This window comes from Protopterus annectens, chromosome 9.part0, assembly GCF_019279795.1.
Source record: "Protopterus annectens isolate FY-2018-M chromosome 9.part0, PAN1.0, whole genome shotgun sequence".
NCBI classification, from domain to species: domain Eukaryota; kingdom Metazoa; phylum Chordata; order Ceratodontiformes; family Protopteridae; genus Protopterus; species Protopterus annectens.
The window spans coordinates 1,710,355,895-1,710,381,384 of record NC_056743.1 but is presented as its reverse complement, the minus strand read 5'-3'; the positions used below and the strand labels follow the sequence as shown (position 1 = coordinate 1,710,381,384).

At 44.3% G+C, this 25,490-nt stretch overlaps 1 protein-coding gene across 5 annotated transcripts in view; it reads right to left on the bottom strand.

The window, feature by feature from the left end:
* The window catches only part of RAVER1 (ribonucleoprotein, PTB binding 1), a 2,969,353-nt gene that overhangs the window by 658,846 nt on the left and 2,285,017 nt on the right, over positions 1–25,490 (bottom strand). For 4 of the 5 annotated variants that reach the window (XM_044084574.1, XM_044084577.1, XM_044084578.1 and 1 more), the window contains one exon: positions 22,092–22,151. The exons of the other annotated variant lie outside the window; for it this stretch is intronic. In XM_044084574.1, coding sequence (XP_043940509.1) covers positions 22,092–22,151 — 60 coding nt within the window. The remainder of the gene's footprint in view (positions 1–22,091; positions 22,152–25,490) is intronic. 5 annotated transcript variants of the gene reach the window in all.

The window sequence follows — 25,490 nt, the reverse complement described above, 5'->3', positions numbered from 1 at the left end:
ATTTTATGGTTATAGACAGAGGATGAAGAAGAGCCGACCATTAGACCACTAAGGTTCACTGCATCATCCACATGTAGTACCTGGCCAGAGGGACAAGGAAAATGGCCGAGGCCATGGAACAGAGAGTCCAAAGAACTAAAAGAAGTGTGGGGGGCGTGGGGGGGGAGGCAGGTCCAAAATTTGTTTGACCCGTTCCCAAATCAACTGAAATCTGCAAAGTAAAGCTGCAATCACCGGCATGGAGTCCACCTGAACCCTTATGAACTCCAACTATTGAGTGTGGATGAGACTGGATTTTGCCCAGCTGACAGTTAAACCCAGCTGGCAGAAGAGAGTAAGAAGATACTGAGTCACCTGAGTCAGTCAGTACCTCAACGGTGTTGTGAAGACAGGTGAAGGCTGCCAGCCTAACCAGATAGAATTTTGTAGATAATTCTGTCATTTGTAAATATTAATGTAAGCTACAGGGTTGTTCTCTTAAATGTGAAAAGACTGCAATGGATATTGAACTGCAAAAATGTAACAGTGCACTATGCCAAGTCAAGCATTTTATGACTGTCTGATGTCAAAATTTGGAGCCGATGTGTCTGAATGAAGGAATTCTGCCTACTGTTTTGAAGCCAGAATTAATGGCTAGAATTTGCAAGTGTAATTTGTTTTATTGCTCTGGTTCCTGATCAGCTGCAAAGAGATAATGGCTAGAATTTGCAAGTGTAATTTGTTTTACTGCGCTGGTTCCTGACCAGATACAAGATCAAAGGGGCTATTAACCTCTGAGAGTTTGTTAGCTTGGGAACCAGAAAGAAATGATGTAATCTGAAATGAATCAGTGGTACTGTGTTATCAATTTAAGGACAGAAAGAATGAAAGCATTTGTCTTGAGAACATCCAACTCACCAGATATCTCCCTGTGTCTAGATGTAAGTAGGATTTTAGAACTGTGCTTTCTCTTAGATATAGCTAGGAAATAGGAAAATTAGACTAGTCTGTTTTTTTTGTGATGTCAGAACTTTTGCTACTCTATTACCTTAAATATTTCCATGTGATCTCTAAACTCTTGACTAGCACTGTGTAGTAAGAAGTATTGTATTGTGTTTATAGTATTTGTTATTCAATATTTTTAAACCTTTCAACTGTGGTTGTTTTGTGTAGAGATAATTTAGGCTCTAAGAGTACATTGCACGTATATAATGATACTGTACCAAATCACTCCAAATAAGTCTTGATTGTTTGGTTGTACTTACCATTTGGATAGTAATATCGCACAGTAATAATTGGACACCCTCATAAGGGCCTTTGAGTAGCCGATAAACATTAGCTGGGTGTTGGCAGTGATTTCTACCGTATAGTCTGGGTAAAAGGGGCACAGCTGGACAACCTGTGCCAGTCTTCCCCAGGAGTGTCTGTATGGTTGTATAAACTCTTATCTCAAAATGTGTGTGTGTGTCAGCTACCTGGGCAGGGACACGAAGCACTGGTTGGCAGAGAAGATGCTGGAGGTTTTAGCTTGCCACTAGGCTGAGATCTGGACCCTATAGCTGTGCCAGTGGGGAGTCTTATTAGGGACCTGGAGAGAAAGACAGCATCCAGCCCCAGACTGACTGTGATCTCTGTGTGCTCATAAGGGAAATTGGACTTTACTGTGTGTGTATTTATTATCCTTTCCCTATATTGATGCCCTTTCATTGGTGTTGGTGAGGATTGAGGCTCCTTGATTGCTGGGCCAGTGCTCGGGCATCACATATTAATTGTTTGGCAGTGGTGGAATATCCACACCACATATTAATTGGTTGGCAAATACTAATTGGCTTGTAGTGGTGTGGGTAGACTGAATTCCTGTAGCTTGTGTACAGTGATTATTAAAGGTGTTTTGTACTCTAAATCGGCCACTCAGTGAATAACTCAGAGTTCAGATCACAATTGTTTTATTTCTTTTGTTAGCTTAGTCAGTCAGGGAGAGCAGGCAGCTTGTCAGCGGAAGAGTACGGAAAGCTGACAAGGAGCCAGCTGGCTGAGATGTGCCAGACTAGGGGACTGGTGCATGGAAAACTGACTAAAGTAGACATGATTGCAGCTTTGGTCATAGCTGCATCAGAAAACAGAAAACAGCAACCAGGAGGATGATCAGACTGGCAGTGGAGATGTATCACACACTGAGAATGAACAGCTCAACCTTTCTGCAGAGGACTTAAAAATCCATCTGGAGTTAAAGAGACTTGAGTTGGAGGCCAGGCGTGTGGAAATAGAAGCAGCTGAGAGACTGAGGCGTCTAGAGAGTGAGGACAATGAGAAACTGCGACGTTTGCAGGCTAAGGAGAATGAGAAACTGCTACATCTGGAAGCTGAGGAAAAGGAGAGGCAGCATGAGAAGGAGATGCTGACTCTTCGCCAGAGTCATGGAGGTAATGGGGAAGGGAGTAACTAGACCCCAGAAGCACAAAAGGTCAGTACATTTCTTCTGCAGTTTAAAGAGGGGGATAATTTTGATAGTTTCATTCATATGTTTGAGAGGGTATGTAAACAGTATGATGTTGACCAAAGGATCTGGGTATGGTTCCTGACCTCCTTACTTCATGGTAAAACTTTAAATGTGTTATTTAAACTTGCTGATTGGGAATATTTTGATTATACCGCTGTTAAGAATCACTTGTTAGAATGTTTTAAGCTAACACCTGAAACTTGTAGGAAAAAGTTTTGTGAGCATCGACATAAGGCAGATGAAAGTGTGTGTGAATACGTTGCTGAACTGAACACTTATTTTCATAGGTGGGTGAGTGGATGTCAGGTCACCACTTTTGAAGGACTGGCAGACCTTTTGGTGTGGGAACAAGCCCTTAGCACTTTGCCTGGGGACATGAGGATCTGGTTAGCTGATAGACAATGTGCTACTTCAGATGAGTTGGGGAAGAAGGGAGACCTACACCTAGCAAGCAAGGCATCCCCTGTACAGGAAACAGACCTCCAGTACTGCTCATGGGGCTAAAGGAACCTATGGTGGGCATTACAGACTGCCCAAACAGAATCTGCCAGTAGCAAGGAAGCCACTAGTCCAGGACCTAGGGTTAAATGCTTTGAATGCAACCATTGGGGCCATGTGGCATACAGATGTTCACGGAGGCAAGGTGGGGAACAAAAGGTGAAAGAGCCAGTAAGTGGGAAAGACAAAATGCCAATAGTAGGTTGTTTTGAGACAACAGGGGTACCGAACTACCATCCTGCAGATGTCCTGATATGGAAGGATTTGGATGAGGTAGTACCATGTGTTCATGCAGATGTCCTTCAAGAATGCAACTGCAGTCCTGACATATGGGTTGTCCTGCCTCAGGCAGCCCCTCGGTCGGCCGGATTCCAAAGTCTGGGTCCGGCATTGGCTGTTGTTGCCTCTTCCCTGACGTCAGAGCGGCTGGGGCATAAAATCATCAGCTGACGCCATCTTCTTCAGTCTTTCTTGCCGCGCAGTGCCCGAAGCAGAAGCAGTTCGCAAGTGCCGGTCGGCCAGCTCCTGTGTTTTCAGTTACCGAAGTCATCAAAAAGCTAAGTACCCCGTTGGGGAACCTTTTCTTGCCTCAGCCGATGTCAGATAAAACTGCAAAAGTTAATAATTGTTTGTCTTGTGGTAAACAAATACCTCATAAGGACTTCTATTCTTTCTGCCTTCTCTGCCTGGGCCCAGACCACTACGTCTCGGCCTGTGCTTGCTTCAATAAGCGCACACTTAGGCGCCGGGCAGAATTTGCTGAAGACTTTTTTGGGGAAAATTACTCCTATATCATGCCGTCGAAGCTTCCGACAGCACACTTTTCCAAAAAACGGAAGGACCGGGACTGACCTTCGCGGCCCGCGACTTCCACCGACACCACGCCTAAGCCTACCGCGAGTGTATCGGTCTCTTCGGAGGCGGTAATTCAACCGCTCCAGGTCGACTACACCGTTTTACCGCACACTACGCCTGCATATCTGCATCCAGGACTGGTGAGGTGGTTACTTCAGGGAGGGAGCTACTCTGTAGCAGTGAGACTGAAGGTGAGCCACAGCTGCTTGTGGGTACTGATGTTCCCTTGGACAGAGTGACTGCAAAGGTAGATGTGAGTAGTAATACTCAGACTGACAGTGAGAAACCACTGTTAGAGGATGCCAGACTTCCTGTAGAAGGGGAGCTGGGAAGGGTTGCAAAGAGAGAGCTGAGACAGGCTCAGGTCTCAGACCCTACACTACAAGGCCTGAAGCAGGTAGCTAGTAATGCACCTGATTCTCAAGGGAAGGGGGATTCTGTATACTGGGACAAAGGGTTACTGTATAGAGAGTGGACCCCTGAGGGAGGGCTAGAAGGTGAGAGAATACAGCAGTTGGTAGTGCCTAGAGCCTACCATCTGGCGCTTCTAGCCATAACCCATGATATTCCCCTTGCAAGTCATATGAGCATAAAACGTACAAAGAGACGTATTATGCAGAACTTCTAATGGCCTGGAATTTCCAGAGATGTAACAGGGTACTGCAGGACCTGTGAGCAGTGCCAAAAGGTAGGCAAGGCAGGAGACAAGGTGAGAGCTCCTTTGATGCCTTGGCCTATGATGGAGGAACCATTTCAGAGGGTAGCTATGGATATTGTGGGACCTCGGAGTATCCCAAGTTCCACAGGGAAAAAGTATATTCTAGTGGTAGTGGATTATGCTACACAATACCCTGAGGCAGTGGCTCTGTCCTCCATTGAGGCAGAAAAGGTGGCAAATGCTTTGTTAGAGATTTTCAGCAGGGTAGGTTTCCCAAAAGAAATACTGACTGACAGAGGTGCCAATTTCATGTCAGACCTGCTGGCTTGTCTGTGGAAGTACTGTGGGGTGAAGCACCTGAAGACCACCCCCTACCATCCCCAGACTAATGGTCTGGTTGAGAGGTTAAACTCTACGATCAAGTTCATGCTATGGGGATTTGCAGACCAGTTTAAGAGGGAGTGGGAGAAATATTTGCCCCATCTGTTGTTTGCTTACAGAGAGAGGTTCCCTGGGAATCCACAGGGTTTTCACCCTTTGAGTTGCTGTATGAGCACAGGGTGAGGGGACCTCTAGATTTAATTCGAGATGAGTGGGAAGGTGAGTGTGAACCTTACAAGGAGTATGTTGTGGCAAATGTCCTAAACCTCAGGACAAGGCTCAGGGAACTCATGGGCTTGGCCCAAGAGAACCTGGCAGTAGCCCAATAACAGAAAAAGGTGCTGTATGACAGGAATGCTCGAGCTAGAGAGTATGTTGTGGGGCAGCAGGTAATGGTTCTCATTCCTGTCAGACACAACAACCTGCAAGCAGCTTGGGAGGGACCCTACAAGGTGGTAAGAAAGGTAAATGATCTTAACTACATGGTGGAACTGCTAGGCAGGGACACAAATTGTACCATGTTAACATGATGAAACCTTACCATGATAGGGAAGCCCTTATGCTGAGCATTTGCAGTGGATTGCAGGAGGAGTCTGAGAGATCTGGTGACTGATCTCCACAGTGAGGCTCAGACTGACACCTCAGTGGAAGGGGTAGCAATATTTCAGCAGTTATCTCATACCCAAGTTCGAGAAATCCGAGAAGTGTTACAGGCGTTTGGGGACATGTTCACTGGGAAACCAGGGTGCAGTACAGAACTCCAAAGACCTATTAGGTAGGCCCCTTATAGGGTGCCTGAGAGAGTCGAACAGTCTCTGAGGGAGGAGATGCAAGAGATGTTGGAACTAGGGGTGATTCAAGAGTCCAACAGTCCCTGGGCCTCCCCAATTGGTTGCGCCAAATAAGGATCGCAGCACCAGGTTCTGTGTGGACTACAAGAAATTAAAAATAGTCACACAGAGTCAGATGGATACCCCATGCCTAGGACAGACGAGGCCCTAGAGCAGCTGTGTGGGGCTAAGTATCTTACAACTATTTATCTTATTAAGGGTTACTGGTAGGTATCTTTGACTCCCAGTGCTAAAGAGAAGTCAGCCTTTGTGACTCCTTTTGGCTTGTATGAGTTCACAAAGATGCCCTTTTGGATGAAAAATGCTTCAGCAACTTTCCAGAGGCTGGTAGATTATATCCTAGCAGGAGAAGGGTTTGCCCTTGCTTACCTAAATGATATTGCCATCTACAGCCATTCCTGGCAAGAGCCATCTACAGCCATTCCTGGCAAGAGCACCTTCAGCATGTCAGGGAGGTGCTGGGCAGACTATAGAGGGCAGAGTTGAACATTAAGTCCAGCAAATGTCAGGTGGGTATGGCAGACATCTCCTACCTGGGACACAGATTGGGGAGTGGTAAGATCAGGTCAGAACCTCCCAAAGTGGAAGCCATTCAGGCATGTCTGCACCTGTTACCAAAAAGCAGGTGAGGGTATTCTTAGGGACAGCAGGGTACTATAGAAAGTTCATCCTCAGTTATAGTACCATAGCTGCTCCCCTCACAGACCTGATGAGGAAGAACAGGCCAGATAAGGTAGCGTGGACACCAGCATGTGAGCAGGCATTCCAGGAGTTTAAGGAAGCTTTGGGAGGACCCCCTGTGTTAGCCAGTCCAGATTACAGCAAGGAATTTGTTGTGCAGGTGGATGTTTCGAACCACAGGTTGGGGGCTGTACTTAGCCAGACTTCTTCAGAGAGAAAACACCCAGTGGTTTATCTCAGTCGTGGCTCCAACTCAGGGAGGAATGCTATGCAGCTGTAGAAAAGGAATGTCTAGCCATAGTGTGAGCACTGCAGAAACTTCAACCTTATCTGTATGGAAGAAAATTCACTGTAGTGACAGATCACAATCCCCTAACATGGTTAAACAAAGCCAGCCATCAAAATGCCAAGTTGTTAAGATGGAGCCTAGGGTTTCAAGCATATATGTCAGTGCAGCACCGCAGTGGGATTAGCAATGCCAATACAGATGGGCTCTCTCAAGCCAGGGAATGGGGTAAGGTATACTCATCAGATAGACCTAACTCTCTCAAGCAACGTTTCTCATGGGTCACTTGAAAAACTTGTCGAGTTCTCCTGGGGGGGGGAGGGATGTGTGAAGATAGGTGAAGGCTGCCAGTCTAGCCAGACAGAATTTTGTACATAATTTTGTCATTTGTAAATATTAATGTAAGCCACAGGCTTGTTCTCAACTGTGAAAAGACTACATTGGATATTGAACTGCAAAAATGTAACAGTGCACTCTGCTAAGTCAAGCAATTTATAATTGTCTTTGATGTCAAAATTCGGAGTCGATAGGTCTGGATGAAGGAATTCTGCCTATTATTTTGAGGCCAGAGTTAATGGCTAGAATTTACATGTATAATTTCTTTCATTGTTCTGGTTTCTGACTAGCTGCAAGATCAAATGGGCTATTAACCTCTGAGAGTCTGTTGGCCTGGGAACCAGAAAGAAATGATGTAATCTGAAAAAAAATCAGTGGTACTGTGTTTCCAGTTTAAGGACAGAAAGAATGAGAGCATTTGTCTTGAGAACATTCAACTCACCAGATCTCTGCCTGTTTCTAGATGCAAATAGGATTTTTAGAAAGTACAGTTGTGTACCTACCAAAAATGTAGATGTTCGAGTGTATTCACTGTTGCAGTCATTACTCTTGGGTTATCCTGCTGGCAGGCTACCGGCAGTCGGCCTGAATTCCAAAGTCTAGGTCCGGCGTCAGTTGCTGTTGCCTCTTCCCCGACGTCAGTGCGCCCGGGGTATAAAAGATGCAGCCGACACCATTTTCTTTCAGTTTTTCTTGCCCCAGATGTCAGGTGCCCCCAAATTGGTAGGCTGAAAATTATGCCAATAAGTATGCATGCACAAAAATAAGCATTTCCTTCATCTACAAGCAAATACACCACATAGGTTGTATAGGATAGAGAAGTATAAATAAGTCCCAGCAAAGAAAAAGGGGGATGGTGGGTGGGTAACCCGGATCTGCAACAGTGAATACACTCGAACATCTACATTTATGGTAGGTACACAACTGTACTATGTTCATCGTGTTTCACTGTTGCAGTCATTACTCTTGGGTTGAATCCCAAAGCTGAGGATGGCTGGCTGGGCTAAATAGGATTAGGAGAGGCTATGAGGCCCTGCAGAACTGCAGTGGCAAAGTCTGCTCTGGATTTAGAGTAAAGAGGTAAGTGGTAGTGCTTTGTAAAAGTGTGCACTGAACTCCAAGTTGCAGCCTCTAAGATGTCTTTGGTTGGTACTCCTCTGAGGAAGGTTGCTGAATAGAAAGAGGCCTAATGCCCTTAGGCACTGATTTGCCATGTTGAGAATAGCAGAAACGGATGCAATGGCCTATCCATTTAGAAATAGTCTGTTTTGAGATAGCCTTTCCTTGTGATCCTGCAGCATATGACACAAAGTTGCTCAGTCTTTCTGAAAGTTTTAGTTCTGTCCAAGTAGAAGCCTAGCTGCCTGTGTATGTCCAAAGAATGCAGAATTTTCTCACCCTTGTTCTGTGGGTTTGGATAAAAGGTAGGCAAGTGAATGGTTTGGTTGAGGGCCACACTGGACATCACCTTAGGCATAAAGGTTGGGTTTGTCCTCAGAGAAATCCTGTCTGGATGAAAAATGATAAAAGGTTCCACAGCCATGAGTGCTTGTAACTCCGAGACTCGTCTTGCAGAGGTTATTGTTAGGAGCAAAGCTGTTTTCCAGGATAAGAATTTTATATCCGCTGTTGAGGCTGGCTCAAAAGGAGGCAGTGTGAGTTTTTCCAAGACATGATTGAGGTCCCATGCCAGAATTGGTGCTCTCCTTGGAGGCCTGATGTTTTTGGCCCCACTGAGGTACTGCTTTATTAAAGGATGAGAAAAGATAAGTGGTTCCATGTTGTAATGGGCTGAAATGGCAGAGGCATGGATCGTAATTGATGTAAATGAAAGGTCTTTGTCCAGCATCTCAGTTAGGTATTGTAAAATCTGAGGAATATTTTAAGTGTCAATGCCATGTTCCTGGTTCCAAGCACAGAATCTCTTCCATTTTTCTGCATAAGATTTTCTGGTACTGGGCCTCCTGGCCTCCACGATAACATCCATAACAGCTTTTGAAAAAGGAGTGTTCTGAATGGCTCCATTATCCGCCATGCTGCCAGATTTAAAGTCCTGAGTTGGCTGTGCAGGATCCTATTATTTTGTTGGGTCAGCAAGTGAGAAGTTTGAGGCAATATCCATGCTGGACCTTGAGACAAGCTCTTTAGGATTGGGCACCAGTGCTGGTGTGACCAGTCTGGTGCAATCAGTATCATTTTTGGCTTCTCGTCTGACCTTTAGGAGTACCCTGGGAAGGAGAGGCAGTGGAGGAAAGGCATATACTGTTACATTTTACCAGCTGAAGGATAGGGCATCCACTCTTCATGCTTGTTTGTGATAAATCCTTGTGCAAAATCTCTGTAATTGGCAGTTGTGAGGGGAGGCAAATAGATCTATGTCTGGGCATCCCCATTTCCTTGTTATCATAATGAAGACTTGTGGATCCAGTTTCCACTCGTGGGGATCCATGAGGTTTCTGCTTAGTTCGTCTGCTAGAGTATTTGTTTTTCCTGGCAGGAATTGTGCTTGCAGGTGAACTTGAAAAGTCAATGCTGTGTCCCATAAGGTCATTGCTTGTCTGCAGAGGGGGTAGGAATGTGTACCTCCCTGCTTGTTTATGTACCACATGACCGTAGTATTGTCTGTCTTTATCAGTAGCTGTCCTGGATGAAGTAGATCCTTGAAAGCTGTCAGGGCATTCTGAACAGCTAGCATCTCTTTTTGATTGATGTGAAGATGCATCTGTCTTGCAGGCCATGTGCCCTGAATACATTTTCCTGCCATATGGGCGCCCCAGGCATAATCTGATGCATCCGTTGTCAGTGTCTGTCTGGCTGTGGGTAAACTGAATGGCAGACCCTTGTTGTGGTGACAGGCCTCTGCCTACCATCGAAACTCCTGTTGCAGGCAGGGAATGAGGGTAATTACTGTCTCCAGGCTGTGCAATACTGAGTCCAAACACTTTTTAGATAACATTGTAGTTTCCTCATATGCAGTCTGGCATATGGAATTAGTAGAATGCAGGATGCCATGAAACCCAAAGCCTGCAGGATTTTCCTTGCAGATAACTGGGTGTTTGTTGCCAATTTTTTGAAGTAAGAAGTCAGTTGTTTTTGTTTGTCTGGTGTGAGATAAGCATTCTGGGCAGTTGTATTTAAGCTTGCACCCAGGAATATTATCTCGAGAGGGCACTAGTTTTGATTTATTTTTGTTTACTTTCTACCCTAGGCAAATTAGTAATCTTTTTACAAATGCCAGATGCTTTAGAAGAATGTCTTTGTTCTCTGCTTGAATAAGGCAGTCGTCCAAGTAGGGATATATTGGAATTCCTCTTTGTCTGCAAAATGCAATTACTGGTGCCAGGCATTTTGTGAAGACCCTGGGCGCAGTAGATAAGCCAAAGGGCAGTGCAGAGAATCGGTAGTGCATTCAGCCAGCTATGAATCTGAGATATCTTCTGCAAGACTGTCTGATTGGGACTTGCAGGTATGCCTCTTTTAGGTCCAAAGTTACGAGCCAAGCCTTCTTGCCCAGCATGGTCAGTAGCTGCTGAAGAATCAACATCTTGAATTTTGGAACCTCCAGAAACGTGTTTAGTATAGACAGGTCCAGTATTGGTCTCCAGGTTTTGTCCTTTCTGGGCACTAAGAAAAGTCTGAAGTAAAATCCTTGCCCCTGCTCTTGTTGTGGTACTTGTTGAATGGCCCTCATGTCCATGAGGGCTGTAATTTGCTTTTCTGCCTCTGCCCATTGACTGTGTGGCAGGTCTGGCATACCTTTTGACCTTGGTAGGGTGTGAAAATGGAACCTGTAGCCTTGGGACACTATGTTCAAGACCCATGTGTCTTGGGTAACCATTTGCCAATTTGATGGAAAAAGTGCTAGTTTTCCCCCTAAGGGGGCTGCCAAAAGAAAAGTGCTTGGATCTGGCAGAGGAAAGTCATTGGGACTGTTTCCTGTAAGGCTGTGATTTATCTTCTCCGCTTTTGGAGGTAGGAGCACCCCATTGTTTAGGCCTGTATGAGCCTTGGGGCTGAGATCTGCCTCTGGGACGTCTATATCTGCCTCTTTGTGGTCTGTCTGACACTGGAAAGGACCAATTTTTAGAAGGCCAGTTCCTGCTAAATCTGGGTGGTTGCACCTGTCAGAAATCCTTAACTGTCTGCATGGATTTCGCTTTATCCTCCATTTTTTTCAACACATCTTCTGCTTTAGCACCAAACAAAGTATCATGCTGTAATGGGGCATCTAATAATTTTGCTTTAACATGATCAGGCAGGTTCTGTTCCTTTAACCAAGCATGCCTTCTAATAACAGAACCTGCAACAGCGGCCCTGCAAGAGGCCTCCAGTGAATCATAAGCACATTGCAAAGTATGCTTTCCCACTTGTTCAGCTGCATGCAATAAATCCTGCATTTCCTTGTTCTCTGAACATTCAGTACTTGTCAACATTTTCTGTTTAAGCAGTGACATTAAGTATTGCTGATATTTAAGCATATGAAACTGACAATTTAAAGCCTTTACAGCAAAGGTAGCAGAAGTGTAAACCTTTTTCCCCCATATGTCCAGTGCCCTAGAATCCCTATGTTTTTTGCAGTGGAAGCTTTGACTCCTTTGGGACCCTGAGATATAGTTTCTGGGTCAACAGCGGGGTTTTTATATAGGGATTTATGAGAATCCAGGACCCTGTAGTATCTATCTGACTTAGCAGGTGCAGGGGGTAAAGAGTCAGGGGACAGGCCGGACTCTGAAAATACATCATCTACAATGTCTAGAACAGGTGGAACAGCAAGGGGCCTGTGCTGAGGAAGCAGCAGAAAGTCTATGAGCCTTTTCTTAGATTCAGAATAATCTTGGCTCTTCCAGTGGAAATGCTCCCTCATGGTATGCAAGGTTTCCCCAAAAGAATAATCCTCAGGAGGAGAGGCTGAAGGAATGGATTCTTCAGCATCAGAGTCCTCATAGGAAGACATGGAATGATCCTGTTCAGAAGCGGAATCAGAGGAAATAGAAACCTGATCAGAAGAATCATACACTGTCTCTTGCCTAGGCCTCTTATCAGGAGGGGGATGGGAACCCCTGATCAAAGTAATTAGGTCTTCGGCCATTTTAAGCATCTGTTTTTTAGGCATGGAAGTCTGAGTAGGAGAATGCTGTACTTGTTTCTTTGTCTTTAGAACTACTTTAGTCTTTGTCTTTGATACTTGTGTAGGTTTCTTCTTTGATTGTGAAGCCAATGTCTGAGAAGCTGAAGAGGGTCAATGCCTGATCAGCGGCTCCCATCCCAGACCCTGATCAGCCAGTCATCAATACAGCTCGCATCCAGTTCAGAGGTCAGCTCCACTCGAGTGTCCAGCGCCTGCGGCTACTGGGTCACAGAGCAGGGCTACGCTCCCTCAAGCCTCACTGAGGGGCTCTGGACAGAGGCTGCCTACCCTTTTCCTTGCTCGGATGCCTACCGGTCTCTGGCTCCTCTCTGATTGTTTTTTATAAATCCGCTCTTCTGAGTTTGTTAATCCATTATCAAACGGCTTTAGTAGTGCTGGTCAAAATAAAAACGAAACCGATATAGTGATTGGCAAAATCAAGCCGTAGTGCAATGAGCACAGCTGTGAACAAAACCTAGGCAGGGAATTGCAACAGACAAAAAATCCATATTGCAACTTTTTTTCTGACAGCTAGGCAAAGAAATAAAATTTCTCTTCAATCAAATACTAGGCTTTGCTGAAGACCAATGGGGTGAAATAAAATAATTTAGACTTTCCGGCTGTTGGTAACTTGCTTTGCTTTTGGCCGAGGTGGCCTGCCAACACTTGAACTGAAGAGCATGGCCGGCACTTAAAGACTGAAGAAAACGGCTGAATGCATCAGGGAAGACCTGACAACAATAGCCACATTGGAGGTGTTATACCCTGACGACCGTCAGTTTAACCGAGACAGATAACCCCAGGACTACTGACTGGAAACCTGAAAGTAGATGAACTTTTGTCTAAGAAAAGAAATATAGCGACTGACTAGGATTATTAAATTAGATGAACTTTTCTTAATGTATTATTTTAAGTAGAGGTTTTTCTTTTACTGTTGCCTTGCTGTTTTGCAACTTGTGTTGCTTTATTTGTATGTGATTTTATTCTTTTTGCTCTTGGATGTCTGTGTAGTTTTAATGTCTTTTGTAAGAGGCTTTTGTTGGTATATTTAATTAAATATCTATAAGTAGTTTTTATGTATTGTTAAATACTTTATAATTTACCATTTAAGAGTACATTGTGATTTGGTAATTGTTACTCCCCAATAAGGGCCTATGTATAGGTGATATTTGTGTTTGGTCAAACATTTATATGAGTATATGTGTGGGTGCACTTATAACTGTAGAATGAGTTCTGTAGGGTAGTAGCTGGAGTGGTGCATAGCTGGAGGCTCTGTAGTTGATGTGTGGATGTGTGTCTGTGTGTGTGTGTGTGTTTGTGTGTGTGTGTGTGTGTGTGTGTGTGTGTGTAAATGTTGGGGTGTGTGTGTGTGGGTGTGTGTGTGTGTGTGTGTGTGTGTGTGTGTGTGTGTGTGTGTGTGTGTGTGTGCTGGGTGGTGTGTGTGGGGATTGGAAGGTTTTATAGGAGGGCTTAGACTGGTTCTAGCGGGGAGACTGATCTGGGAGGGATATTGTGGCCACTGAGCAGTGAGGAGATGTGCCTTTAGGGGCCAATGTGACCTCTGGTGTGTGACCTTAAATTGTGGTGTTAGCATTGCTGGTGCTGACTATAGGCATCATTTGTGATGTGAGGAGATTCTGTGGTATGTATGGGAGTATTACAGGTGTTTGGGGGAGCCAATTGAGGCCTGGCAAGTGCAGGTGAGCTGCAAACACATGTGGGGCTGTGGTGAGAACAAGGGGTCAAGAGGTGGACACATGAACACAGCCAGTGAGGGCAGGTGACCACAGGCCCTTGCATGTGAGGGTGTCTTCTGGTGGTGAGAAAGGTCCCTGGAGATCCTGATCTTCTTGTGGTGATATCTCGAAATCCTCCAGTCTCCTGAAATGCATCCCTGGAAATCTGTTTGTGACAATGGTCTGAGAGAAATTCTGACTGTATTAACTGAGGATACTCAATCCGAATGGTCTCTGCAACTAAAATCAGGCGATAGGGAGAATAAAGGCAGAAGGATCTGAGAAGCCAGATCTCCTGCAAGGACCCCTACTGGGAGACTCAGAAGCCTTGTCCAAAGGAGAGATGAAGAGTCCAAGACTCCTTCCTCGAGGTGGAGAAGGAGAGAGAGAGAGGTCACACTCATGTCCTCTTTTTCAGTAAGATCAGATCTGGACTTCTAACCTCCTTCCAAGTGCCTTCTCTCCTCAGTTCAGAGGTATGTCCACTCCTCTTCTCTTATTCTTTCACTCCTCATCCAGAGGTAGGGACTCTGCTGCAGGCTCCGGGGAAGACTCAGAAGAGAGAGGTACTCCCAGAGTAGAAGAAACCCCTAAAAGCTTGATCAGGAGGGCTGATTCAGGACAGGATGGACAGGCCTCGCCAGCCAAGGTAAAGAAAAGCTGGGAGGGAGTTGGAGGTGTAGCAGAGGAAACTCCAAATGTGGAGAAGGTCCTCTCTACCGCCCCAAAAGGCCGAAGAGCTGGAAGTGGGCCCATCGCCCATGTCCGAGGGCTAAGTCCCCCAGAAAGGAGAAACATGCACAGATACCAACCCCCCAACCTCCAGATGATACCAGTCCAGAGCTACTGAAAGCCAAAGCGCCGACAGGAAGGGATTGGTCAGAAAAAATGGTACCAGACCCCCTCCCAGCAGAGCCGGCATAGACCACCCCAGCACTGGGCTTACCCCGCTCTGCGGGTGGAAGAACAGAATAAGCCAGGGACCCCGATGGCAACGAGAAAGGGGGAACACTCATCCTCATCAGTATCCGGCTGCAAACTTCCTGGTCTCTGGAATCCAAACCCAAAGGGGTTGGATGAGGAGAATGACAAGCTGTTGGGGAAGAGGCATCCCTGGCCAGATGGGCAGGAGAAGCCAGAAGACTCAACTCTATCTGGGCCTTCAGAAAACTCCTCATCATCCTGTCCATGTCTGAGGGCAGAAGGTTCCTAGATGACCCAGAGGAGGAAGAGGAGTGGGTGGACTTGGAAGGAGACCTCCCTGACCTACTGCCAGGCTCCAGTGAAAGGATTCAATGCCTCAGAGCAGACAGTGGTCTCTGCTTGCAGGTGGATGGTACTGCAGGCTCCTCCAAGATTATGATCAGATCTGACGATTCTGTAGGATCCGAAGGCCTAGGTGGCTCAGTGGCTGGATCTGACAAACTGGTCAGATCCAGGGCTGACCCCATCTTGGTCAAATCAGAGGGGCCTCTGTTCCAGAGAGGACCTGGATGCAACCAAATGCTCTGTGGCTCTTGGCTCTGAAGACCTCGGATCCAAGGCAGACCGGGCTGGGATCAGATCTGGGGACTCAGGATCCGAAAGCTGCAGTTTCTTGGTGGGAACTGGAAAAGAAGAAGGTGTCTCTTCAGGTGAGAACAGGAAGCCTTTAAGGATGAAACAAAGGGACTCCCTTGCACCAGACCCTTAAGAAGCAATTTGTTGCGGCATTCCACTAAAGCTCCTAGGGGTTAAATGCAGCACGAAGGTCACACTCAGCCTCCAGGAGAGGAGGGAATTATGGGTCGGGGAGAAGTCACATCCTCAGACTCACTTAGGCACTGATGTCACAGCCGATTGGATCCAGCAACCCAGACACTGAAATGAACGAAAAGAGAACATTGGATCACATAATTAAAACTTGTTGCAAAAAAAAAAAAGTCTCTGCAGTTTTTACTAGGATTCTCGCACCTTACAGTACTTCTCCCTGTTTCTCTAAGTGACTAGACTCTGATAAGACAACAGAAAAGTACAGCAATATATTCTCATCAGCGGAGCCCTGCATTATGGACAAGTAGCAGCTTTCCAAGAAAACAGTATCAGTATTTTTAAACTGTCTGTGGTCTAATATTGCTGCATACTCAAGTGTGCTAGCTTGCGCTGCATGTGAATTGTTTTTTACTACTGTTTTTGCTACTTTTCTGTAAAAAAAAAAAAAAAAAAAAAAAACTGCAAGCTTGTTTCTTACCTTTCCTGTAACTAGTGTTCCAGATACAGATTTGCTGTATCCAGGACTGTATGTAAGCTTCTGAGTCGCCCAAGCCTTTCTATGTTGGAGGGAAGTCTAGCTTATCAGTGGGAGTGGTAAGCACTAGGTAACCTGTCTACCACATAAGTAGTGGTTCTGGCCCAGAATTTGTAGTTATTGGCCGTTTGGGCAATCTCTTCCATCCCTCTCAACTTTCTGATTTGAAAGCCTGTATTTGCACTTGTTTCTGTCCTGTAACTCATCTAGTGCAGATACAGATTCTTAGTTTTAGCACTTAAATTTGCTTGTTCATGCTCAGAACTTGTTCAGAACTTGTAAGCACTAAATAAGCTACTAATTACTATAGCACTCTATCTTCCTCATTACCTAGAGGAAAACAGTTTTTGCACTTACTTTTCTCATTTGCTTAGAGAAAAACAGCTCTTGTACTCACTTTCCTCACTTATGTAGAGGAAAAACCCTGCAACTCTCTTTTTGCGTGGTCTTGCACACAGAGCAGCATCAGGCAGTGCCGGTTAGCTGGGGTATACTATTCCCGGCCCCACAAAGTCTGCGCTGTAAATTTTCCCTTAGAACTAGGCAAGCCTCAACCCAAGTGCTTCAGATCAGCTGCTCTTATTGCAGCACTTGCAAAACAGAAATCAGCAATTGTCCTAATCTCCTAGACAGCACTATTATTCTCCAAATTTCCTAGACAGCACTATTATAATACAGCATAAGACCCTCGATCATCCGCAGGACTTAAGTTCAATTTACTCTTCAAAGCATGTCCAGAGGTCATCTTCAGGTGTACTCTCCAGTTCATCTGGTGAAATTGGGCATCCTGAGGCAGTGTCACAACTACAACCCTCTCCTCTTACCTCTAGACACAAACACTTGTGAGAGATGCAACTACACAGCCAGACTGGAGGCTAAGCACTCTCAACCCATGATTGTAACAGACAGTCAAGAGGATAAGGGACACACTTGCATCACACCACCTGTCAAACATGAATCTACAAAACAAGCACTGGCAAAACATAAGCATAAATACACAAAAACATATTCGGAGGCACTAGGTACCAATCTGAAAAAGAAACAGTGCCCTCCAAAGCAGACAAGCAAGCAACCTGCACCCCCAAACACAAGCCAGAAAACACATAATTCACCTCAGCAGTGTGCCTCACAACAGCCCTTAAGGCAAAACACCATACCTAACACGCTAGTAATAGGAAACTCTATAGTAAGGCACACGGATGTTCAACTCACCAGGCTGAACAAGGAGAATCTTACTGTCAGCTGCCTCTCGGGTGCTCGGATCCGCCACATAACACAGGCACTTAGGTGACTCCAGAACAAGTACAAGTATGATGCTGTCAATGTACATGTTGGTGTGAATGATCTAAGACGTACCTCCCTGGACTACATGAAAAGAGACATTGAGGGGCTCTCTGATCATGTAGCCCAAGCTGGTATGACCCTGACCTTGAGTAGCATACTACCTTCACCTAGAATGATACCACAATACAAAGACAAAATGATCAATTTCAACAATTGGCTAAGCTTCTGGTGTCATTCTAAGGGGATCCAGTGTCTGTCTGCCTGGGATGACATGATAGACAAGCCTCGCTGTTTTGCCAGAGATGGGTTGCACCTGTCACCCCTAGGTTTTCGAATACTGGCCAAGGCTCTTGCCGTCCCCATAGTGCCTTTTTTAGGCAAGGCTCAAAGGACAAACCAACCACCGTAACCAGCACAGGTAACCAAAAACTAAGGGTAATGCTACTCAATGCCAGAAGTCTCAACCTCAAAATGCACACACTCAAGGCTCTCCTCAGCATGGAGAAAATCGATGTTTGTGCAGTGACGGAAACCTGGTTCAAGGCTCAAGAGAGCACTCCAGCACTGCCAGGTTACAATTCATATCATACCTTCTGGCCTCAGTTACCGGATCGCAGTACAAAGGGCGGAGGTGTATCCATATTCATCATCAAGGATACCCATATCTCCAGGTTAGTAGCGCAGCATGATGCCCCAGAGATCATCCATGTGCAACTATCAAAAGGCAAAACCACATTTCAAGTCGTAGCCGGTTATAGATCGCCCACCATGCCCCAAGATGCTCACTCTGCATTCCTTGAGACATTGGAAAATATAAAGGTCCTACCCAACACCATAATCTTCGGTGATTTCAACTACCCTGGTATAGACTGGGCGAACTACCAATGTTCCAACTCCTATGCTCAGCGATTCATAGAATTTATAAATTCAAATGCCCTTGAACAACTAGTATGTTCCCCCACTAGAGGGGACAACATACTGGATTTAATCATCACAAATATGGGCGCCCATTGTACCACACCCATTATCACCCCCTCCTTGGTCAGATCCGACCACAAACTGATAGCCCTGGACATCCTCACTCCTCCACCTCCCCCAATCAAAGAAACCATAGTCAAAAACCTTTCCAAAGCAAACTTCAAACTACTTGCATCCGAAGTGGAAAGCTTCACTATTCCCTTGCAGAAGGATAATGATATCCAGGATGCGGAATCCTGAACCAAGGCACTCTATATGCATCTTCAGGATTGCATTGACCGTGCTATCCCAAATAAAACCAAGACTCCTTCCTCAAGCAAAAAGAAACCAGTCTGGTGGACCCCAGCCATAAGCAAACTTTACAATAAAGGGAGGAGACTTATACAAAAAAAGGCCAAATCTCAAGTAGAAAAACCATCCCTGATCAGCATTAGTAAGAAATTGAGGGCGCTCATCAAGTCAACTAAAGCTAATTTTGAAAAGAAAGTTGCCAAGGATAACCATAAGGCCTTCTATGGCTACATCAAAAACCTAAATGTCAACGCTCAGGTCTGTTCTGAGCTAGTACAAAATGGAACAAAATACACCGACCCTTCTGACATTGCCAACATCTTGGCTGACAGGTTCAGTGCAAACCCCCCCCCCCCACCCCTCAAGACCTACAGGGCCTATTACCATTCTAGGGGATTGTGTAAGTCCAATTATTACTGATACGTTGATTAACAAGGCTCTATCTACAGCTAAAAACACTGCCTCCATGGGACCAGATGGTGTCCCGGGCTGTGTCATACGCGAGCGCCAAAAGGAATTAACCCCGCATCTTAATACCCTGTTCAGTCTCAGCCTCTCCACAGGATATGTGCCCATAGAATGGTGCAAGGCAATGGTGGTCCCACTACACAAGGGTGGGGCCACAACTGACCCTGGGAACTACTGACCAATAAGCCTGACCAGTCTGATCTGTAAGGCTATGGAGCGAATCATTATGGAACTCATAAATGGAGAGATTGGGAACCTCCAGTCGCTGTATCCCTCACAGTTCGGCTTCGTCAAGGGCAGATCATGCCTCTTGAACCTGGTGGATCTCTTTGAGACAGTTACTCAGGCTATAGATAAGGGAAAGAAGGTACACACGGCTTACCTTGACCTTGCTAAAGCATTTGACACCATTTCCCATTCAGGTATTATTGTTAAGCTCACCAGCCTGGGTATAAACCCTTATGTCACAAGATGGATCGCAAACTGGCTCTCAGACAGATCCCATAAAGTAAGAGTAGTGGGATCTATGTCCGAATCCAGACCAGTAACGAGTGGTGTGCCTCAGGGCTCTGTCCTGGGGCCCCTCCTGTTTGGCATATACTTCTCAGAAGTACAGGCAAGCACGGAAGGGCTGTGGCTGACTAAGTTTGCGGACAACTGCAAACTGGGTGCTATAATAGAGTCTCCGGCCAACATGGAGATCCTCCAGAAGGGCCTAAATGAGACTGATGCATGGTGTCAAAGCCATGGTCTCAAGCTATATGCAAAAAAATGCGTAGTAATCCCTTTGGAAAAAACAGAGTACCCGCAAACTACAACATAGAAGGTAATCCCCTGAAATCTGAAGAAGAAATAAGGGATCTAGGGACCCAAGTAGATAGTCAGCTTTCCTTTGATAACCATGTTGCCAAAGTGGTTAGAAAATCCTTCTATGTGACCCATCTGATCACGAAAGGGTTTGCATCAAGATCTAATGATGTAATGGTGCCCCTCTACTCTTCCCTCATCAGACCCATTATTGAGTACAATGCACCAATTGGAATGTACCTGGCTAGACATCTCCAGCAGCTGGAGAGACAACAAAGGTACCTAACCAAGAGGATTACTGGCCTCAAACAGTTGCCCTATGCAGCACGATTGAAAAAGCTAAGACTGTTCTCTGTTGCATACTGCTTTCGCAGAGGCGATCTCTCTCTAACGTACAGAGCCATGTCCAACCCAGAACTGCTGAACATGCTCCATCTTAGCAAAACCAAATCTACTTGAGCTACACGCTCTAGGGATATAAACCTCAACACAACAATGAATAGAACATGCTGGAGGGATAGATTCCCTTCGCAGATACTTCCCTTACTATGGAACAGGGTCCCCATCTACATAAGACAGAGCCCCTCACTATCACTCTTCAATAGGAACCTTGATTAGTGGATGGGTAACAGAAAGTTCACACCGGGGATCACACCAACAGCACTACTAGATAGGGGACAAGGGTACTAGCTGCTAGTACAAGGGTCTAGGGAACTACTAAAGGGGCGGTGAATACCACACAACGTGACTGGGCTAATATATGCCTTCGGGCAGATAGCCCAGTACCAACCTATGAACCTATGTCAGCATGTGTGCCCAAAAAGGGCATTCAAAGTTAGGAAAAATTACAATTAATAATAGTTATTTTTGGTGCCTGGCGGGTTTGGACTGCGCAGAACTTCAAGGTAAGAAATATTTTTCTTTCATTTTTAGTTTCTGCTCATAACAGTCCCTTAACTGCAAGCAGCACTGACTCAGGAAACAGGTAACTGCTAGAAAAGTTCAGTCTGGACTGGGTACAATGGAAATGGCAATTTTTTTTAAAACCTGAAACATGAATTTATGTTAGAGGCAGAAGTGAGAGAGAATTTCAAAGCATCTGAAACCATCCAACCCACAAGGCTCACATCTTAAGAATTATTTTCAAGCTGATCATGATGGCAAGTATCTCACTTACTTCACTTAGTAATTCTACTGCCCTTTTAAATAACTCAAGCTGGCTTTCAACTTGACAACTTTCATAAACTCAGAAGGATATCACAGGGATGTCCCTCTGTTCCAGAGAAGCAATTTCCACTCATATGGATGAAAAAGTTAATCTCCTCCACCACAAATGCAGTTCACTGTTACTTCAATGTTAATTCTCCTACTGATTTTATTGTTGCACTCAATACCTCTTTTAAACTGTAAAGTTCTATTTTCTTCTATTTTCATCATAAACTTCATAAACTCACACTCCAAACTAGTCACAGATATAACAACCTGTTATGTCATATTTTTCTGTTGCATCATATATACAGTTGTTAACTGCTTAGTTATTTAACTGATTTATAATTGTTCTATTTTCACTATAATAGTCTTAACAGTATATTTACTACATATGTCTAACCTACTGCCTTACTTAGCAGGTTAAGAAATGCTCATCTTTCAAATGCATGAGACATCTTAAACACTGTACTGAATTCACTTGTACTGCTTATCAAACAAGGTCAAATAGGTCTCATTTGGCTCAAACTTTTAAATAACTGAATTTAAATATACAGAGGGAAGCTTTTTCTCCTGTAGCAATTTTATGTGCCAGTATGTCAAGATGTCTTCTGAGTTTTGAAGCAGTAAGATCCCTCTACAGAGTGCCTTGTTCATCTTGTTTGCAAAAAGGAGTCTAAAAGCACTGAAAACAAACTACATAGATCAGAGAAAAAACACTGAAATTTACTATTAGGTCCAGAGAAGTCAAATGGCTAGCAACTAGCTGCATGAATTTGAACCGTTTTGGACAATTTTAACTTTAGTGCATTTCTTGCTGATAATAAAGTTGTTAGTGACGGCCCATTTACCTTTTATCTTACAGAGCCAAAAAGTCTTACCTTACTCTGACTGTGATCATAACCTTGTTCTTGGGACCGATAGTAATGAGAAGACAGGTCCTAAAGAAAAGCATTTTAAAAATGCAAAATTAACTCAATAGTACAACTTTATTTAGCTTTAGCAGACCAAAATTATTACAAAAATTCTTATGGCATCAGTAATCTTATGAAGAGGATACTCCTTGATGGGTCTTTGGTTAAGTTCCTCCATTGCAGCAATCACAGTTCTGTAAAACTTCCAAAGTTCAGCGTTCAGGAACATCTATCCAACAGTTCAAAACCACTCTGGGATCTCATATTCTGTATTCATAACTCTTCCTGCCACTGCAATTGCCAGATCACCCTTAGCTAAAAGCAAGTATCTCTCTGAAAATCAAGACGTAACAATGAAGACTTCCATCCCCACTAGGAAAAGTAATGCACAGGTGTACACACTGTCCTAACTTACAAGGATCTCAGAAAGAGGAAGGTGACTGCAGAGGATGTCCATGCACAGAGGGAATGGAGGGTGGGCACAACTGCTCATCAAGGAAGGTTTTCTAGAAAACTGTTGCAATAAGAATTTATCTGCATTGTCTAACACTGGGAAACCACTTTGGTCAGGATGAATCTCAAGTAGTAAATCATGACAGTGGAAGGAATTGTAAGAGCATATGGGAAATACCTCCGAAAACTGAATCGAAGTACAGACTTTCCAAAAGAAGCCCACCTGTCTTGACTTAGAGTCATAGCCAGAAGAACAACTTCTGGTGAATATGTACACCAAAGACCAAGTGGCTATGCTGCAAATATCTGCAACCTTTCAGAAATGCAAAGTGGAAGCAATAACCCATCTAATTAAGTGGGTTTTGACAGCAGTATTTGTCTACAGGTCAGCAGCCTGATGACAAAAGATATTGTAGCTAACATTCCGCTTAATAATGGCTTGCTTGAAAAATGCAAGACTTCTTCAACCTGGAAAGACTGAAGGAGATGAACTGATCTGTCTTCATACACTCATACACCCTTTACAGACAACTGCAGCAGTCTCCTAGAGCACGAAAGGCTCCTCCTCCTTTATTTTCTGTCCTTGTGAACAAAACAAACCCTGAAAGACAAACAGACTCGCTCAGAGGTATCTGTCGTCAGATAAACCTAGACATATATTCTCTGTATGAAGGCACAAAATTATTATATTACGCAGAAATACCTCACAAAGAGGATTACCGGCCTCAAACAGATGCCCTACGCAGACCTTCTCAAAAAACTCCAGCTTTACTCCACTGCATATCACCTACTCAGAGGCGATTTCTGCCTAACATACAAAGCTATGTCAAACCCAGAGCTATTGGACATGCTCCACTTAAAGAAATCCCAATCCCTCCGTGCTACATGCTCGAGGGACCTAAACCTTGTCACCACAATAAACAGTACATGCTGGAGGAATAGATTCCTGTCCCAGAGATCTCCCATACTCTGGAACAAACTACCTATCTATATCAAACAAAGCTTCTCATTAACACTCTTCAAGAAAAATCTTGATGACTGGATGGGAAATGGGAAATTCATCCCGGGGATCACTTCTGTGGCTCTGCTCGACAGGGGCACAGGAAAATAATTTTCTTGGGTGGCGAAAGCCAGGGTACCTTTTTGGTTTGGCTTATATAGACCCTAGGGCTGTTGGCCTAGTACCTACCTATGACACCTTAAATAAACTGCCTGACCTTAAGGTTCTCCTGCATATGGAAAACATCCATGTCTTAACAGTTACTGAGACTTGGTTTAAATGTGGAAACAGCACGCCCTCAATATCAGGGCTTTCCAACTTTCATGCCTTCAGACTCACTGGCCATTGTGGTAGTCTCTCCATATTGCCCATGGAACATATTACCTCCAAGGTAGAACTCTAAAAAACCATAAAATGAACTTGCTGAACTACAGATCACTACAAATAGGGTCAATTATGAACTAATAGCTTGTTACCAAGCACCTTCTTTGTACCCCGATGACCATGTAAGATTTCCTGGTGTTCTAAATAACCACTGTTATCAAAAAAACTCCTAATTTTGGGTGACCAACTACCAATCAAACTGGGACACCCATAACTCAAACATACACTATGTGCAGAAGTTCCGAAACTTAAAAATTCCCTTTAATAACTAGTACATAAACTACTAGAGGATGCAACATTTTTGATATAAAGCTTACAAATATGGCCACCCTTTGCACTACTCCTCTGGTATCTCCTTCCTCAGTAAAGTTTAAGACAAACTTGCAGCCTTCTCCTTGAAACTTCCAAAACTCCCACTGAATGCATGGGGACTACAGACATGCAGCACTCAACCTACTCTATGATGAAACATCAAAATTCAATCATAACTGCACCACCCCTAACCTGGACATAGCAGCAAGCTTCACAAAGGAATTTAACACCCATTTAGAAAAATGCACAGAGCTAAAGATGTCTTTCTAGAACCAAGTATCATGTGAAAATCAAAACCAAACCACCCTGGTGGTCCACCACAATAAACTGTTAAAAAAAAGGATACTCTCTAAATTCTGTATTAGAATCAAAAATCCCCTATTCACAGAAACACTACCACGTCCATTGAAGGACCCGAAAAACTTAGGCTGGCCTCTGACTCCAAAGGTATTTATAAATCCTTCTTTAGCTCTGCTCCATAATGACACCTCTTATTTATGTCCCAAAATATATTGCCAATCTCCTTGAAAACAAATTTAGTGCCAACTTCAAACCTGAAGCTTCGATCCGAAGCCCTGAAATATCTGAATCCCTGACTCTTCAGATTATCTGTAAAGATTATTTACTGAAAATTCTAATCAAGATTAAAAATATTTATTTTATGGGGATCTGACAATATATTTAACTGACAGTGTTAAACATAACCTTGCAGACCTACTCCTTAAACTGTTGAACCCAAGTTAATTACTAGTTTTGTACCTGATGAGTGGGCAAACTGCAATGGTGATGCCCCTCCATAAGGGTGAGCTTACAACTGATCCAAGTAATTACAGACCTATCAACCTTATAAACTCATCTGCAGGGACATGCAATATATGCGACCTCAAACTATGGTATCAATAATTTTATTAAACTTGACCACTAAAAGTATGGCTTTGTGAAGGAGTAGGTGTCTACTGGATCGGGTGAACAACTTTGAAAGGGTTATAGAAGTAAGCAGGTGGTGACCATGTAGTACACACATGTTCATAGGCTCACAGGCAAATATTAGGCCAGCTGCCCTTGGGGACCATTATAGATCTAGCCAATTTGCCTTTTTTTTTTCTTTTTTAAAGTTGAAAATCAAACCCTGTATCTTAATGCTGTAAAAATCTACCAATGTGCAGTAAGATAGACAGTAAATGGGCTGAAAGAAGGAATCCATACAGTGACACTTG